The sequence below is a fragment of the Martes martes genome (assembly GCF_963455335.1).
Source record: "Martes martes genome assembly, chromosome: 9".
Lineage (NCBI taxonomy): Eukaryota > Metazoa > Chordata > Mammalia > Carnivora > Mustelidae > Martes > Martes martes.
Genome location: NC_137896.1, coordinates 12,485,743 through 12,503,849, shown reverse-complemented (window position 1 = coordinate 12,503,849; position 18,107 = coordinate 12,485,743). Strand labels below are relative to the sequence as shown.

The window sequence follows — 18,107 nt, the reverse complement described above, 5'->3', positions numbered from 1 at the left end:
CATTAAAACGGCCACAGCGACAAGGCTCTACAAATCCACATCTGGAACACCGAACCACAGGATCTGATCTGCTCGCCCGGCCCAGCCCTGACGTGGACGGACAGACGGCTCTGACGGGAGGGGAGAACCCGGAGGATGTGGCCACACAGACAGAAAGGCCAGTTTTTATTATTTTAAGTGATGCCAGCGGCCAACCCAAACCTGCATTGTCCGACATAAACCTGGGGACATGCAAACAAAAACAGGCCGGGCTTCCTTCCATGATCGAACCCTCCAGCCTTGCCTTGCCGGGTCAGGGCTCAGGTCCCCCGACACGTCTCCGCGCCTCTCAAGGTCCTGCCCCCACCGACTATGTGGCATAAGCCCCCCCCCCCCGTGACGCTCCCCTGCCCGCCCCTTTCTGATCACTTTTTGGGGCCTCCTCAGCACTCTGACTGCGCTATTATCATTATCTGATATCCTTCCTTAAAGTGACTTTAAACAATACACTTTAGTCTCAGCCCAAGTAACTACGTGAACTTCCGTGCCTGATACGCTGATTTTTTTTTTTTTTTTTTTTATGAACGTCAAAGTAAGTTTGTAAGCAGTTAAATCGAGGTTTGCTGAGCTGTTGCGTGAGATACCTGTGCCCTACCTGTCGTAGAAAGTCATTTTAGGAAACACTGATCAAACACGTTCTTCTAAAGGTCTGGGTCAGTGCAACTGCTACCTCGAGAGAACAAGCAGGTGCTGGGGAATTTCGAGATTCGAACCATGACCCAATTTTTGCCACCCACAGGGCTTAGGCGTTTCCCAGCCACTTTCTGCCCTGGGGGCCCCTGCCAGCCGGGAGCGGATGCCCCCCACACCCCTCTGTGACAGACTCTGGAGCCCCCCCCCCCCAGTGGGCAGCATGGGAGTCACTGATCGTGATGGATAACTAAGGAAATACCTTCTGACATTTGTTTTCTTAAAGGTATAGGTAAATGATTAGAGTCTGTGACGTCATCCCTCCTTGGGAAAGTCTGGCAGGGAAAAGGGATACCGGGAAGGAAGAAAGCCCTTCAGTAAACCCAGAGTCTTGACTTAAATCAGCATTTCCTGTCTCTCACCTGGACTACTGGTGGCCAGAGGGCTTCTTTTGAAAGGTGAAGCCACAGCACGAGTTCCTCTGCTCAGTCTCTTCCACCAATGGTCCATCTTGCTCCGAATAAAAGTCAAAGCTCCCCCTTTAGCCCAGGAGACCCCATGTGACTTGGATACTGATTCTCCCCAGCTACAACTTGTACCTCTGTCCCCCACTCTCCCTCTCCTCTGGTTGTGCTGACCTCACTGCTCCTAGAATGCACCAAGCATGCTCCTGCCTCAGGGCCTTTGCACTTGCTGCTCTTGCAGCCTAGACGTGCCCCCCCGCCCCAACCCCTGCCGTGTCATCCGGGTGTTTGCTAATACTTCCTCCTCAGGGAGGTTTCTCCTGTGCTGTGCTCACTCCATTCTCCCCTTCCTGCTCCTTGAGAAAATGTTCTTAGCCGATTTATAAACTGTAGATAATGGTTGCCTCTGAGACGAGCACTGTGAATGGTGGTGGATGGGGAAGCTTTGCTTTGAATTATTGAGTATTTTAACGTGTAATTTGTAATTTTAACATGTAATTTGAAATACCCTGGAGGTGTGAGAGGGAGAAGAGAACTGACTGGAAACAGGCTACTCTATGAATACTCCAGGATATGTGCTGCATTCCCACCTGTGTCTTTCATTTGGAGAAAAGATAATCTAGCCTGGAATGTTACAGAAGACCTCTTTTGGCAAGGACCCCTCATATCTGTAGAGACCACAGGTAACTCTGAATACTAAACAAGAGGCCACAGTCAGAAAGCCAGAGGCATGACCTGTCCCCAGAAATGCTGAGTTATGCTTTTTTCAGTGTATCAAGAATGCTATAGCTTTTTAAATGAGCTTCGTGGGCTCTTGGCATTTTTGCTTTCATGGGTCTCTTCCTCTCTGAAAAACTGAAAAATTTCTACTCATCCCAACTCTTTTCAGGTTCACAGACCCAATTCCAATGTGGGGCGCTGTATGCCTCCCTCCACCCCCAAGGCCACAGGTCAGTGGTTCCCATCACCTCCTCCTTAGGTTCTTTAATTTGCTAGAGTGGCTCCCAGTCCCAGGCTGTGTTCTCTCCTCTTCTCTGGGTTGAAAATTAGGAGCTGAAGGGCCACATGGCATGGGGACCGGCTAGGGGTGAAGGGGACATGACCTGTGTCCTCTCCAGGTGCCATCCTTCTCTGAATGATTCTTTTGTCACCTGTTTAGCTCTGTACATGAAACAGGTTCCACTGCTGAATGTGTTTGTGGGTGTAATGCACACATGTGTGCTTCTGTTCTGGATGGACAAGGGCCCTCCCTTGTCTATACACTCTGGGTATCAAAGAGCCCACAAAACAAAGTGTGAGCTGTCTTATGAAACCACTGACTTTCTCTGGGCCTCCATTTCCCTTCTGTAAAAATATAGCACATGAATAGCTTTAGGTAGAAGATTTCTTTTGACAGTGAAATTCAAGGACAATTCTAGAATACTCTCTGTCACCTTATGCAGTATGCTGGGAAGGGCTCTAGAGGTACCTGGCCTGAGTTCGAATCCAGACTTTGCCACATCCTATGAACCAGATACCTTGTGCAAATGATTTAACTCTCTCATATACTTCAGTGTCCTTGTCTGCCTCTTCTCCATGGGATGTTCCAAAATTTAACCGAGGAAAATACATTTACTGCAGTACGAGGCATACCGAAAGCATTTAATACATGCTAGCTGTTACAAATTTTAGTTATCGTAGCTCCCAAGTCCTGGGTAACACAGTTCACAGAGTGCCTCTGCACAGAATCTGGCCCGTGTGTTCGACTTAGTTGTGCTTAAAAGGTGTTTGAAAAATTAATTGAGAACTTTTTTTTTCTAAATAGGGAGATTTCATATCAATCCAGCTGTCTGGCTTTGCTTGAAAGAGACAGAGATCTGGCCTTGAAGGGTCCAAAGGTGAGTGGACCGGAGTAGCAAGGGCCCAGTTTAGAAGGTCCACTCTGGTTCTTCCCGCTCCCACTTTCCACATTTACCGGACCTGCCAGGCCCTTGGAGCACTGAGTTTACAACCTGTACGGCTTCTACTTCAGCTGAAGGGACGAGCTAAGTAAACCTCCAAAGTAACACTTACTATGGCCCAGAGCCCCACAAGAGAGCAGGCTTTAAGAGGAGGAGGAGAGCTGTGGGTCTGCCTCTAGGCTAGAACAGAACCTTGACCTAGACTGGCAGGTCGGGGCCATTAACTCAGGCCACAGGTGGCAAAGCACCTGTGTCCTGTGCTTTCCTCCTGCCACTGGTGACTGCCGGCCAGGCTGGAATTCCCGTGGCCGCCCTCATTGGGTCCTCGAGTGTCCCTGGAATGCCCGCAATGTCACCTGATCAGCTTGTGAGTGGCCTGCCCCCCGCAGACTGTTTAACAACCGTGGGAGGCTGGGCTCCCTCCATCCCCCTGCCCGGAATAGCTCTGTGCCCAGCAGGGTGGGGGAGGGGCTGGGGGTGAGCATCAGAAACAGAGGCCACACCTGGGCAGAGGGACTCCATTGTCTCCCGGACAATGACATCTGATTCCCCTCCTCAAGCCGGAATGGGCTCACTGCTGTCAGTTGGTGACTACTGTGCCTCCAGCTTGACCCAGAATAAACACACCGGATGCCGGGGACCCTTTGCTCGGACCACTTGTCCGCACAGTGGGGCAATGGGGGAGCCGCTCCTGAGGCAGGGATGTCACCAAATACAAGCAAATGCTGTTGCTGGTTTCAGCTCCAAGAAGCCAAGGCTCGAAACTGGTTCCTCATTCTGGTATCAAGGAAGCAGGTGTCGGAGAGGCCGTGTTGGCATTTCATTAATAAACACTGGACTGTCAGATCCTCAAGTTAATTTTTCCTCCTCTGCCTACTGCTAGCTCTGGCCATGAAGCTTCTGGGAGCAAATTGTGCTACAGCACTTCTGAATGGAGGGGCAGTGGCCCAGAGGCCCTGGGAAAGGGCAGGCCGTGGGAATCATCAATGGCGCTCGGCAGTCACCGGTCACTGCCTCTCTGAGGAGCTCCACCCACATCCTGCTCCTTGCCAGAGGCTGTGTCTTTGATGAGGCAAGGCCTCCGGGACCTGTCCTCATGGGCTACATAGAGCCAGTCACCTAGCCACTGGCCTGGTGGCGATGAGTGCAAAGCAGGGGGATGTCTGTCCGGAGCCTGAAAACCCGTTCCTCCTCCTCCCCCATGTCCCTTTCTCTGTAAACACCACCGCCATCTGCCATCCGCTCAGCTGAAACCTCCGAGTGATTCTCGATTCTCCTTCCCTCCCCCTTGCAATCCAGCCACAAGGCCTGCCTGCTGACCCTCCAAACAGAACCGGCTCCGTCCCCTCACTACCTCTGCAGAGCACACCCCTGGGCTCCCACCTGGAGCCCCCACTGGTCTCCCTGATTCTGATTTCGTGCCTGCAGCCAGACTGAGCCACTGAAAACACGAATCATGAATATTGACCTGCTTAGAACAGCTCAGTGACTTTCCACGGGTTTTGGAATAAAATCCAGACCTTCCCCCATCATTCTCCCCCTCACTCCCCGGGTCCTGCTGTCCTCCTCAAAGTTCCTGGCAAGCCCATTCCTGCCACGTGGCTCTTGCACTTATCCTGGTGCCTGGGATGGTCCTTCCCCAAATTCCCATGTGACTGTCTCCTTCTCATGGTGCAGGTGTCACCAGTGCCCTTTGTACAACACCCACGCCAGTCCCCCCGGAGGTGCTGCCCCTCACTGGGACCCTTGCTCCTGATCTCTGGTGTGGGGAGAGACCCTGGTTGTCCGCCAGTGTATGTTCCCCTTCCTAACAGGCCCTGATTTTAATCTTTAATGCACCTAGCTAGGAAATCCATTTCCCAGACCGCCTTGCAGCTAAATGTGCAAGTGGTCCTCCCTGTGTCCTTCTAGATCTGTTCTCTGTCCAATGATCCAGCCCAGGGAGCTGACCTAGATGGGCTGTATCCACAACTCTCTTTACTCTCTGGCTTTCGACTGGAATTGGCCACTGGAAGGCCTTGGGAGGAGATCAGTAGAAGAGAAAAAGGACGATGGGGTATGCAATCCTCCTTTTCTCTCTCTGTGGTATCAACAGAGGGGGACAGCTCCTGCTGGGTGGCCCTCGGTCTTTCAGTAACCATTTACTCGCTTCATCCCCTTGGTCTTGGGGTAGGAATGGCTCTAATGTTACTAAATAGATTTCCCCACACTTGCTTCCTCACACTTTGGCAAAATATAGTTAAACTGTCCTTGAATAATCCAAATTTGAGTGTGCCCCACATTTCTTGCTGAGATCGTGTGGCTAATTAAGTAAGCTCTGTCTGTGTTGTACGTGATGTCTGGAATGAGGTCCTTAAAGGGAGCTGACTTAACTCGAAGTCCATTCTTTTTACCCTTCTGCTTCCTCCTTCTGTGATGCCTGGGATGTGGCTCTGATAGCTGGAGCTCCAGCAGCCATTCTGAACCATGAGATGACCTTAATGAGAGAAGCCACACAAGCGTGGCAGAACGGAAAGGCAGAGGAGCTTGTGTGCTTGATAACCTTGAAGGCTCCATGCCAGCCCTGGAATGCCAATTTCCAGATATTTTCATGTGAGTGAGAAGCAAAATTCTACCTTGTTTAAGCCACTGTTATTTTATATTTTCTTTTATATGCAGCCAAACCGAATCCTGATATACTTAGCTTCCAGAATTTAAGTGATCTCCCAAGTGTGGCTGAATTGAAAAAAAAAAAAAAAAGAAAAAAGTCTTGCAGGAATGTGCTTGGAAGTTGAACGCCAGGGTGGGTCTAGAGGAGCCTTTCTTCCTCCTGAGATAACCTGCCCCCACATGTTTTTGTGACTCCAGTGAGAAATGGCAGGAATGTCAGGAGCTGGTATCTTAGAGAGGCCGAGTTGGAAGTTACACTGATCTGGTGTCCGGAATCTGGGCAAAAGCTGTCCTGGGCTTCCAGCCATTTGGCCCCTACAGAGTACCCGAGCCTGAAACTTAGAATTGATTTCTGGAGATCAGTCTGCGGCACAGGGTGTGGTCCTCTTGCCTTCCCAGATGGAAAGAAGAAAACAAGCGTTTGGCCAGGAACCCTCCCCAGGCTTTTTCTCAAAAGCCAGCCTCTCCCCTGAGGCAGCCCTCTGGGCTGGGGGCCTGGAACTTTCAAGATCAGAGACCCCTCTGGGAATGTGGTGAAGGTCTTGGACCCAGTAAAGCGCAGACAGGCACACCATCCACATACACTTCTTGCCCCCTCCCTGACCCTCCCTCAGTCCCAGCCCATGCAGGCCTGGGCCTTTTCCCTGAACTTGGGACGCCCAGAGCAGACTGCTTCGGACAGCTCCTCCTGATTGTTCCAGGCCCTGCATCTTACCAGGTCCAGAAACTGCACTGAGCTCCTGACCAGAGCTCCCCATCTCTGTGTCATTGGGCCTTACAGTCATTCAGGCCCAAACCTGGGAGTTATTCAGGACTCCTCTCACCCATTCCACATCAGGTCCATCAGCATATCTTATCAGCTCTACCTGATCACAAGCAGCAGCCTCTGATTCCCCCCAGCTCTGGTCTGAGCCACCATCATCTCGTGCTTGGACTCCAGCAGTAGACCCCTTCCTGGGCTCCCGGCTCTTATTACATCCCCCCAGTTTATTCTCCGTATCATAGCCAGAGGGACCATATTAACACACATGTCAGATAATGTTCCTCCTTGGCTCAGTGTCCTCTACTGGTGTCTGTATCACCCAGAAAGCCAAAATCCTCTCTCTGGTTCAAAGACCCTGCATGATCTACCCTTCCACCATCAATCCATTACCTCTCAGACCTCGTCCTTGCTCACACTGCTTTGCTATCCTGACCTCTCTGCTGCTCTGTGAGCCTGGTGGGACCACTTTCTGCCTCAGGGCATTACCCACTGTTCCCTCTGCCTGGTTGCTCTTCCTAGGGGAACTCCCTTGACTGGCTCCTTTACTTTCTTTGCCCAGATGTCTCCATAATATCATCACTCTCCCTTTCCCTTCCCTCCCCTTGCTGACTTCCCTTCCTTGCTTTATCCCCTTGCCCCTTTTTACTACTGTAGGCACTATAAACTTTATAAATGTTTTTTTTATTAACTCTTGCATTAGTATGTAGGCTCCATAAGAGTAGAGATTTTGCCTATTTCATTCGCTGCTGGACCCCCTCTGGCACATACCGTTGAATGGTTTGTCCCGTGAGCACCCTGCTTTGGAGAGCGCCCTGTGATTGTGCCCTGAGCATCTCCTGGACTCGACTGCACACCTGGCACCTGCCTTCTTCTGGTACCAGCTCTTAAATTTTCCTTTAGGGAACACACCTACTCCCTTTCTGAGTCCTCACAGCTCCTGTGCGGTCGGCCCCATTCCTGACTCCAGGGCTGGTGCATGTGCCCCAGGCCAGCTGATTCTTGTATTCCCTTCCCCTGAATGGTTCATGATTGACCAGCTGTCCCGGGGAGGACCAGATCTAAGATACTTCATTTGGGGCCATTTATTGGTATGCATGGGAGAGAGACACTCTTTCTACAAGGATGGCTCACTGTACCATCAAGATGGGTCTGGCGATGCCAGGTGGGAAGCTGGGTTGAGGGTGAAGCCGCTTTGGAGGAGAACTAAGAATAGGGAGATGGAGAGACAGATGAGAGCCAGACAGAGCTCCTGGATCCAGCCACACCTGAAGCTCAGAATATACATGGACTATTTTTTTTTTTTTTGGAACACTTGTACTTTTTATTTACCTGGGTCGAATAAACTCCTTTTTTGGTGTATGGTCGGTCTGGTTTGAATTGGGTCTCTGTCACTTGTCACTGAGAGAATTCAGACTGACAGAAAGTGTTTGTGAAACATGCGTTCTTATATCCAATGAATGGAAACAATGCTTTGTTTCCATGGCATTTCTGTGCCCCCCCCTCCCCCCCCGCCAACACTGCTGCTTGGTGGCCTTTTATCACCCACAGCGGCATGACTCTCTTGGGGGGCACACCTGAAACCCGGCAATGTGAGGGGGCCTCAAAAAGGCAGCTTGTTTCTACCCCGTGTGGACCCTTAGGAGATAAGCCCCGATATTCTGGGGTTTGGGGAATCTGTCTGCTTAACCCTCAGACACAAGAGCCCCCGTGTTAGTGGGGCTCCAGTAAGAAAAGCCCATGGCTCACGCTTAAGGAAGTCCGTCCCTTCCCCAGCTTCCCTCCTGCTGACTAGGTCAAGGAGAAAGTCTTGGGGAGGTGCTGCTGCCCTCAGCCTTTATAACAAAGACACGCCAGCCTTGTGGGAGGCAACCTCTTGCCCAAATGCAAAAACACTGCTGCTCTCATTGTACTTGGTTTTGCAGTGACCTTTTAGGAAAGGCAGTGGAGACTGGTTTTTCATTTACAGTCATCATTTAAGACTTCCTTTTCAAATACTATTTAAGCTTCAAAAAGTAAGTCCAGTTCAATAAAATCTCAAATAATGGAACAGATGGCCCCGGGATGCTGCAAACGCTCCACCAGGACTGTGTCTAACTCCTCTTGGTGTCTCCGAGCCTGTCTGAGCCGCTGAGGCTCACCAAAGGTTTGGCCGGGTCGAATCTAACCAGTAAACCCCAGCAGGGCTCCCCAGTGACACAGCCTCTCTGACTCAAGGACATCAGATGCAAACAGGATGCCAGCCTCTGTGTGCTTCTCCTTCTCTTATCCTTCTGGTAAAGGTGGTGAGCCAAGCCCCTGCCGGTCTCCGAGGATCATTGAAACGCAGGGATTTTCCCAATCACCTTGACAATGTATTGATAATGGAGGCTGCTTACTGACCCCTGTGCCCTGGAACCAGTTCCCCTGGGCACGTGACACTTCGGAGTGACAACTCAGGGAAGGGTGCCAGATGCATGCGAGCAAAGAGCAAACGAGTCTGTGGCCCTCCTCCCCCCGGCCCCAACCTCGCAATGAAGACGCAGGACGAGCCCCTCTGTGCGTCCCATCCCCGTTCTCTCAACCAGACCCTAATTAGGATGGACGGCTGTTCTCCACCCGGGACTGGAAGGAAGCCTGGAATTAGCTCAGTCGAGAAGCCTTCAGCCCTGAGAACCATCAGAACTGCCGCACGAATGAGCAGAAAATAGCAGATGATAAATTTTTTAGGACCACCCTCTGTGTGCCGGTTGTAGCAGACTGTGAGATAATGGGCTGGCCTTTTTTGGAACATGCATTATTGATCTGGGTCTGTCTAGTGGTTTATAAAAAGCCCACCCCCCCCACCCCCAACTACCACCTTCCCATCCCTCACCTCCTGAAAACTACACAACCTCCTTCAAAAGCCAGTTCTGCTGGGGAGGGGGCGGCTCGAGTGTGGAAGAGAAGGTTCGCAGGCACTGGGGTGTCTATGCAAGGTGGTGCTGCGCTGTGGGAGCCGACAGACACCCCAGAACGCGAGGGCTCTCCACGCACCGAATTCACTGCCTAGCATTTCTCCCTTCGCAGCACTTGCTCGTGTACGCTGAGATGCATGTATAAAGACATTCCCGGCAAATGGTATTTGTGACAGTGAACACCAACACACACACACACGAACACTCTAGAAACGACTCAACAGCTACTCCAGGAGACTGGTTAAGTAGAACAGCGTTTAAGACCACGGGATCTGGTGTTCAGTCTTGCTTGGCCACGGTCTAGCCATGTGGGTGTGACCTTGGACAAGAAACTTCATTTTCCTGTGACTTAATCTCTCCCTCTTTAAAACAAAGAGAGTGAATCTCTGTATTTTAAGTTATCCGTGGTTCTCCCTGCTCTCCTCCCTCCTGTGTCCTTATCACGTCCATAGATCCTTTTTCTATATTTGCATACTCTTTGGTTTTATTCGAGAGTCACAGATGTAAGCGTGTGATCACATTCTGGCACGAGGCTTAGCTGGATCACGTTGCTGCAGCAAAAACGTGTTGTTCCTGGGGGTGACTGTTCCACCATTCACCTTGGTTCGGGCCAAAAGTCTAGGAGTTGCCCTAGATCTTCCTCTTTTCCTTAACCCCCTCATTCAACCACTGGTCGGTGCCTCACCTATGACCGCTCCTGCCCCAGGTCCAAGCCTCTGTTACCCCCTGCCCGACTTCTGCAGCCTCCGAATGGGGCTCCCTGTCTCTGCTCTTGCTCTTGGCGATCCCAAATTGAACGTAACAGCCAGAGGGATCCTGCTGGAGCCTACGTCACCTCACAGCCCCTGCTAAAGGCCCCCTAACCCATGTCCATTTTACTAAAACTCAAAACCCTCATCGGGACCACAAGGACCCTCACGACCTGGCCCCAGTTCACTCCTGGTCTCATCTCTCTCCGCTTCTATGCTGGCCCTCTCCAGTCCACAGCCTTCCTTCTGTCCTAACCCACCAAGTTCATTGCTAACATAGTGTCTTTGCCTTGCCGTCCTCTTGACCCGGAATGCTCCTTCCTCATCCTCTAACTCCCAACACAGTGTGCTGCACAGGGTTGGATGCTTAATACATACCTGCTGAACGCACGAGTGGGTGTCTGGGCAGCCTTGAACTCCCAGGCATGACCACTGTTAAGGGACCCTGTGAAGCAGGACCCCTGTGCTCAGAGATCCGGGTGCCACACGCAAGCGCTCTCTGCAAAATTCTACCAGAAACCAAATTTGCGTCCCTGTGGCCATGACTGTAGACTCCCCATGGTCATCAAACACGGTTCAAGCTAGATGCTGCCGGACAGATAGGTATTCTGTGTGTCCAACTGTCAATAAAGGTTCTGGGCTTTGATTGCTTCCTGGCTACAAAGACTTCTTGCACTTGATAAGCTCCCCGAGAAAAATCTATACTTGTGATCATTAGTACAAATCATTATAAAGAGCAACTGGGATGTATATAATAAGTCACTTTTTTTTTTAGCAATTAAAAAGACTGATGCATGCTTTTAATAATGGATGCAAAAAGAGTGTAGACTTGAAGTTGGATCTTCACCACAATCTCAGGTTTGGTAGCAAAGGCTTAGCTTAGGAAACATTTACATTTGTTCCCGTCTGTAATATTCAATTATCCTTTGACAGTGGATAGAGGCTAAAAGCCCACCCCTCACCTAGTCAACTATTGGCACTCTCTACCCATGAAAGCCTCCAAGATATGGCTCCGTCCTCTCTTTCCAGTCTCCTATTCCAGCTCCCTTTCCCAGGCTCTAACCTGATCCCTTTCCTTGCTTCTGCCTCAGGGCCTTTGCACGTGCTATTTCCCCTTGCTTAAAAGGCTTTTCTCAGATCTTCACGGTACACAGTGACACTAATGATTAGAAGAGAAAATGTGTAGGAGGAAAACACACAGGCTGTGTGCTGTCCAATACGGTAGCCATAAGCGGCTATCGAGCACCTGCAAGGTGGCTAGTCCTAAATGAATTGTGCTCTAAGTGTAAACCACAGGCCAGATTTCAAAAACAATATAAAAAATGTAAACTATCTCCTTAAGGACTTTTTATATTGATTACATGTTGAGATGATAATCATCTGAACACATGGGGTTAAATAAAAATACATTATTAATTTCACCTTTTTTTTTTAGGCATTAAAAAATGTAGCCACTGGAAAATTTTAAATTGCTTATGTCATTTGCATTTATGGAGCCCGTTATATTCCTATAGGGCAGTTCTGTGTATGGTGTCCTGTTGAGAAATAGAACTGGTAAAATCAGTGACTTCAAGGTGGGGGCAGGGGAACGGATACAAGCTAGGGAGAAAGAAGGTTTCCTGAGGGAGACCCCTCAATGGTGAGCTGGAACTACCAATGGAGCTCGACTCCCGGGAGCAGAAGGTGCAGCTGAGACGGACTCTGGAGGGCTCGCTCTTGGTGGCCTCACGTGTGGCGGCTTGTCCTCATGCAAGGGGACACATGAGGAGAAAAGCCTCTGGCAGGTGTAGCACCCACGGCTGGGGCGGAGCCTGTGGTCTTGCGTGGGAATGTATGGGCGGAGCCAGGGGCGGAGCCAGGGGCGGAGCCAGGGGCGGAGCCAGGGGCGGAGCCAGGGGCGGAGCCAGGGGCGGAGCCAGGGGCGGAGCCAGGGGCGGAGCCAGGGGCGCCTCTCGCTCGGTTAAGGTGGTGGCCGCTGGCCGCGGTGGCCCACATGGGTAATGAAGGCATTGAGACTGTGAGCTGGAGAAGTCCTTGACACGCCTGTCATCCGTACCAGCGAGCTAAACCCTGGCGAGGGTCCCTGTCCTCACCCGCTTTCCCCAGAGCCAAAGCACCATGAGCAGAGGAAGCTCTGGCTAGGAGGCGGCCAAGCTCATTGTCCTGAGGCACCATCTTTGTGAACAGGGTCCGATTACTAGCAATTGTGTCCGCCCTCCCTGTCCCTGGATGCCACCCAGGATGAGGTCACCTGAAATGGTTAAGATTGGAGGCGCAGGGCCCGCGCGTGCATGTGTGTATACACAGGTACATGCACACACACACACACACACACACACACACACACACACACCCTGGCTGGCTCCTTCTTAGTTTCAGTGTCAGCTCAAACATCACCCCCTCTGAGAGGCCCTCCCTGATTACCAATCCAAATTGGCTCCCCCCCCCCCACCCCGGCCCCATCTGGCACAGCCCCTTTCTCCCTTCTTGAAATGATCATCCCTGTGACCCTGCTATTACCTGTGACCCTCACTTCGTGACAGTAAGGACTGTGCCTGTCTCACTCATTACTGAAGTTCCAGGCCCTACAGCACTGGCACACAGCACGTACTCAATAGAAACTGCGTGAAAATAACAAATTGGTCTAAACATCTCTTCTGACTTTTGGAGCAATCGAGAAAGGGTTCTGCCTTAGGAACGAGTTGGAGATCCCTCGCCTTGTGGACCAAGCTGCAAAGGCATGTGTGTGGGACAACCCCTGTGACTTGGTTGAAACCCAAGCGAGCTCCCGGGGTCTCCTCAGCCGCCCTGTGTCAGGAGCCTCAGCCCCAGCGCGGTGGCCCTGGCCGGGGAGGTGCCCCCTGCGGGCCAGCTGCTTACCCAGCTCCACGTCCTGGTCGTCCGTCAGCACCAGGATGATGTTGGGCCGGATGTTTCTGCGGTCCCTCTGAAACCTGCCTTTCAGGCGGTGGTGGGACAGGAACGCCGAACTTCCCCCCAGCAGAGAGCACACGGTGGCGGACAGCAAGCAAAGCAGGAGGCTGGGCGGGGCCATTTTACGGGCCGCCGATCTGGGCGTCCTGCAGGACCCAGGAGTCTGAAGTCGCGTGTTGTGGCTGTGTCTCTTGTCGCTTCTTCCCGCTTTACTCACGGATCTAAAGTAGGAGGAAAAGAATCAGGTCAGTCTTTACGTAAAGGCCGCCTGACGGCTTGGGCTTGCATAATGATTTCTGGCATGGACACCGGGGTTTCCTTTGATCAGGGGGAGCTAGAGCAGTGAGAAAGTGGGAAGGAAAGAACTTGCAATGTGCTCCCGCAACACAGTGGCAGGAAAGCTTTCTGCGACTGCTTCTGCAGACAGATTTCTCCCCCCTCCCCGCCACCCCGAACCAGTGGTCTTCTGAATGTGCTGGGGGCAGCCCTGGGCCCAAGTCAGATAACCAGCCTGTCTCTGAATCCGCCAACCAGTTCAGCAGACAGACCAGCCCCAGAGGAAGGAAAAAGAAGGAGCCCAGACTGGAGGAGCAGATATTTCTGGGCGTCCCTTCTCCCACCGCCCTCCCGGGAGGTGAGCAAGATGGTCCCCGCTCTAGGGCAGTGCAGAGTGTGGCTGAGGCCCGGTGTGGATGTGCAGGGCTGAGCGACCCTGTATGCGTCCCAGTCCCAGCTGTGTCGCTCGCCAGCCGGGTATCCTCTCCAGCAAGCCAGTAGGGAACCTCAGCTTTCCCGCGAATAAAACGGGGAGACAAGGTGTTAAGGGAGCTCAAGCCAGTGGGATGTGTTTGTGAAGGCGCCCTGCAGACAGATCCCATAGCTGGGCAAGTTATTCACATGAGTTTTAAGTTTGTAGAATCAACAAAAGGACACAAGAGAAAATTGAGGGCTAAAAAGCTACAGGAGAAGAGCTGTCACAGTCTGTTGCGACCTCGGTCACCCCTGGGCCCCCCAGGTCTGATGCGGTCACCAGCAAAGGTGGGAGGGACGGCAGGATGGCGCATCTTGGCTCGGGCAGGTCTGATCTTGTTCTGCTCTTTGCTCTCTGTGGTCATTTTTCTACTTCTTGAGGAAATGAGCCTTCAAGTCTTTCCAGATATAGACTTTAGGTCTCATTTATTTAAAATGAGAGACAGTGAGCGAGCAGACGTGCCAGGAGGAAACCAAGCTTGTTGGAGGTGGGGCCGCGTGACCTTGAAGGACTCTGCCCACCTCCCCCCACCAAAGTCCCAGCTCAGGGAACTCATCAAGGGCTCTGGTCCATAGGAGGAGATGTGCCACTGCAACAACCCCTTAAGAGGTCCCCCGTTTCCCCCGACTGTGCCCGCATTCTCCACCCTCTCCAGGGCACTGGGAGGATCTTCCTAAAAGGTAAATCCCATAGGATCACTCCGCGGGCCTGGCCCAGCCTGAGACCAGCAAGGTGTTCAGGGCACAAGATAGAAGGGACCCACTCCAGGTGGCACCAGCGTGGGGCGCTCACCTCACTTTAGCCCCAGTCCTGTCCCTCACCTGCTCAGATCCCCGCCTTGGCTTCCCCAGCCCAAGGAATACAATGCACACTCCCCACCATGGCCTACAGGTGATTCAAGAGATCTAGCCCCTTCCTACCTCTTCTCCTTCCTCCCAGTTGCTCCCCAACCCCACAGGCTTCTTTCTGTTGACCAGTCAAGTGTGTTCCTGCCCCAGGGCCTTTGCACGTGTTCTTCCTTAAACCTGGAAGAGTCTTTTTCCCAGATTTATTTTCTATATGGGGCTCACTCTCCTCTGTCAAGTCTTGGCACAGACGTTACCTCCTCAGAAAGGCCTGCCCGGACTACCCTATCTAAGTTGGTGCCCTCCATGTGAGGCTCTGTATTTTATAACTGTGTTTATTCTCCCCACAATCCCTACTACAACTTGCAATTATCTTAGTTGCCCAGTTCTCCCCACTACTGGTGCAACCCCACAAGGGTAGAAGTGGGCCTATGTTAATCACAGCTGGGTCCCCAGCCCTTAGTACTATGCCTGTCATGTAGTAGTAGGAGGAGCCAAATAAATATTCTGAAAGCTAAAGGAATGGAGATTTGGTTAAGGTCCTCTGAGTTCTGCAGACTGAGGGACGTGGGGCTCAGCAGGGCCATGTCATGACCTCAGTATGGAGGCTCCAAGGCATCACCAACCCCCTTCCCCTGTCATCCTCCTGCAGGAAGGGTCCTGGGGCGGGCTGCTCTTTGTCCCTCGGATCCATTTTCCACCCTGCTCTGTGCCCCAGGAAGCCAGTCTCGCCTCTACAGGTGGCACCTGCCCAGTCCCCGGCTTCCTGCTAGTTCTGCCAATGGGAGCTCTGCTGGGCAGGGGGAGGCAGGAAATAAGCATGTTTCTCCAACTCTGCTCCCTCCCTTGCATCAGCAGCACCCCGGGGTCTTTGTCTCTCTAGGCTGGTCATGGTTCTAGCTTTCCTTCAGTCCTGGGGCACTCTCAGCCTCCTCTTGCCCCTTCAAGCCTATGGATAGTGATGACTCCCCTCCCTTGCCAGCTCCCTCCAAGGGTTATAAGATTCCTTGTTTGCTCCCTTAACCCAAAATGCCTCTGGAAGTCATGCCTTCAGTTGAGAATCCCCGGGGCAGGCTAGGAGTTGGAGCAGGCTTCTTGCCATGCCTCCCTTCCCAAGGACCTCCAACAGGACAGCTGTGCAGAGAGGGGAGATGGCGATGAGGACCACATTCTCAGAGGAGCTGGCCTGGGAGTCGTGACGTTCACAGGCTCCAAGGGCAAGCACTGGCTTCCATCCTGTGGCCTCTCGGCGGCCAGAGCCACCGCGCCAAGTGTGTCCTGAGCTCCTGCTGTGCCACACTGTGGGGGGTTAAGACACGGACTTTGGAGTCACTTGCTGGCTGACCCAAGGCAAATAACTCAACATCTCTGTGCCTCAGTTTCCTCACTTATAAAATGGGTGTGGAGGATGAACCAGGTTCATACAGAGTTCTGAGACCACAGGCCGGCACATGGAGTGACCCAGAACACATCACTCACAGAGTAAACCGTTCTCAGATCATGGTCGCTGTAGTCATGGGTGGGCTGTGAGGGGCCCTCTGCCTGCAGAGTCTCCCCCACTCCCAACCACCTCCCACACAGGTATGAGCACTACTCCCATTTTACAGGTGAGAACATGGTGACTCAGTCATGGTCCTGAGCTCACCCCGGGGAGGAAACGGCAGAGAAGTTCTGACCTCTGCTCCCCTGCGGGTCCCCTCACCTAAATGCACCTTTCCCAACCTTCTCCATTCAGATGCCACAGCCCCCGTTGCCGCTCTATCTGCACAACCCTTCGACTGTGACATGGCTTCATTTAAAAACAAAAGCACAAATCCGTGTTTTTAAAAAGCAAACTTTCTATCCAAGGGTAAAGGGGAAAATTGGCATTCCCCTCGCCATCAAACGAACTCACACAAAATGAAAGAAAGCGGACATCGCTACTCAAGTCTCACAGCTTCTCATTCCTTCCTAAGGCTCTAAGCTGAGCTCTATGCCCGCCTCCTTTCCCACCTGTACACGCTCTCTTTTTAAGTGTTGAAAGGAGTCAAAATGCATTAGCGCCGTCCCAGACTTTCTGCTGGAGGGAGTGAGAGGCTGGAAGAGGGTTGAAAAGGTGACATGTTCCACCATCAAATCAGTCCCTGAATTACCCCAAATCCTGGGGTGGGGGTGGTCCTCAAATCATGTTGTTTATCAGTCTGTGTCCACCTGTTCCTGGAAACACACCAGGATGCTCTGTGCTTTGCATTTGAACTGATGTGCCAACCAGCCCACCTTCATGTGTGAAATGCACATTCACATGCCTTCAGATAGACACCAAACACTAATATAACATTGAGAGACTTTCCAAGGGGTGCCCCGCGACTCTCTGCTGCCAGAAACAGTAACAGCTAATGCTTGTGGAGAGCGTACCATACTCCAGCCCCTGCTCTAGACATTTTATGTTTAATCTGCATTTCCGCTCATCCATATTATACCCATCTCATGGATGAAGAAGCAGAGGCACAGAGAGTTAAAGTGCTTTTTCCATGATCACGCAATTAAGTGGCAGACACAGGGTTGAAACCCAGTCTGGCTTGACTGAATGCTCAAACAGAAGCCTCTGGAAGTAGCCTGCTGGGCAAGTTCCTGAGGCTCTCAGCCTCAGTTTCCCTCCTCATTTGCCAAATGGAGCAGCAAGTGGCCAGGTGTCCCCTGAGGGTCTTTGGTCTGTACCTGTGATGTAGAAGGGGCCATGGAACTGGGAGCTGCAGCCTGTACTGGGAGCTCTGGGCCAGATGGTGGATAGAGCTGGGAGATCTGGTCAGCTGGATTCTGTTCCTAGCACCCACGCTGGTTTTCTCATGTCCCCTTCCTTCCCCTCAACAACCACAGTCCCTTTCACTCCCTGCTCCCCGGCCACTATACCCCACCAGCCAGGACGCTCCCCGTCTGGATGGAAGTCAAAGCTCTGTGACTGGAGACTGGAGAATAACAGGGGCTAATTATTTCATCAGATCAAGTCATCAGTAGGTCGATTTTTGATGAATTCCCCTAGCTCTGACTTCCCCTGGCCTTGTGCCAGCCACTCTCTGGATGCTAAAGAAATCAATTAAAAATGACACATGGGATTCTGCCTCCATTTTTTTTTCCTTTTTGGAAGAAAATTCAAAGTGGTTAAACGGAGAGTATGCGGTGACTCCGTACAGCACCAGTGGCCTGATGTCCCCACTATCCCCTGGACACCTCGTCTCGTTCCCACCAGGTCGCTCCAAGGTCCATCTGGGTCCTTCTCTTTGTCCTGTATCTTCTACAAATCTTGGCAAAGGCTTGCCAGTCGAGGAAGGCAGCTCTAGAAGTGTTTAGTATCCCAAGTGTTCAGAAACATCACTCCTGCTTCTAGATTTATCTAGAAGATAAATTAACCTGCAGAGAGGAACATGTCTCTG

General features: G+C 51.9%; 1 protein-coding gene across 3 annotated transcripts in view; it reads right to left on the bottom strand.

Moving 5' to 3' along the window:
• Window positions 1-18,107, bottom strand: part of SULF2 (sulfatase 2) — a 113,399-nt gene that overhangs the window by 73,649 nt on the left and 21,643 nt on the right. For all 3 annotated transcript variants that reach the window (XM_080814444.1, XM_080814446.1, XM_080814445.1), the window contains exon 2: window positions 13,048-13,322. In XM_080814444.1, the coding sequence (XP_080670570.1) occupies window positions 13,048-13,222 (175 nt within the window). In that variant the 5' untranslated portion in view covers window positions 13,223-13,322. The remainder of the gene's footprint in view (window positions 1-13,047; window positions 13,323-18,107) is intronic.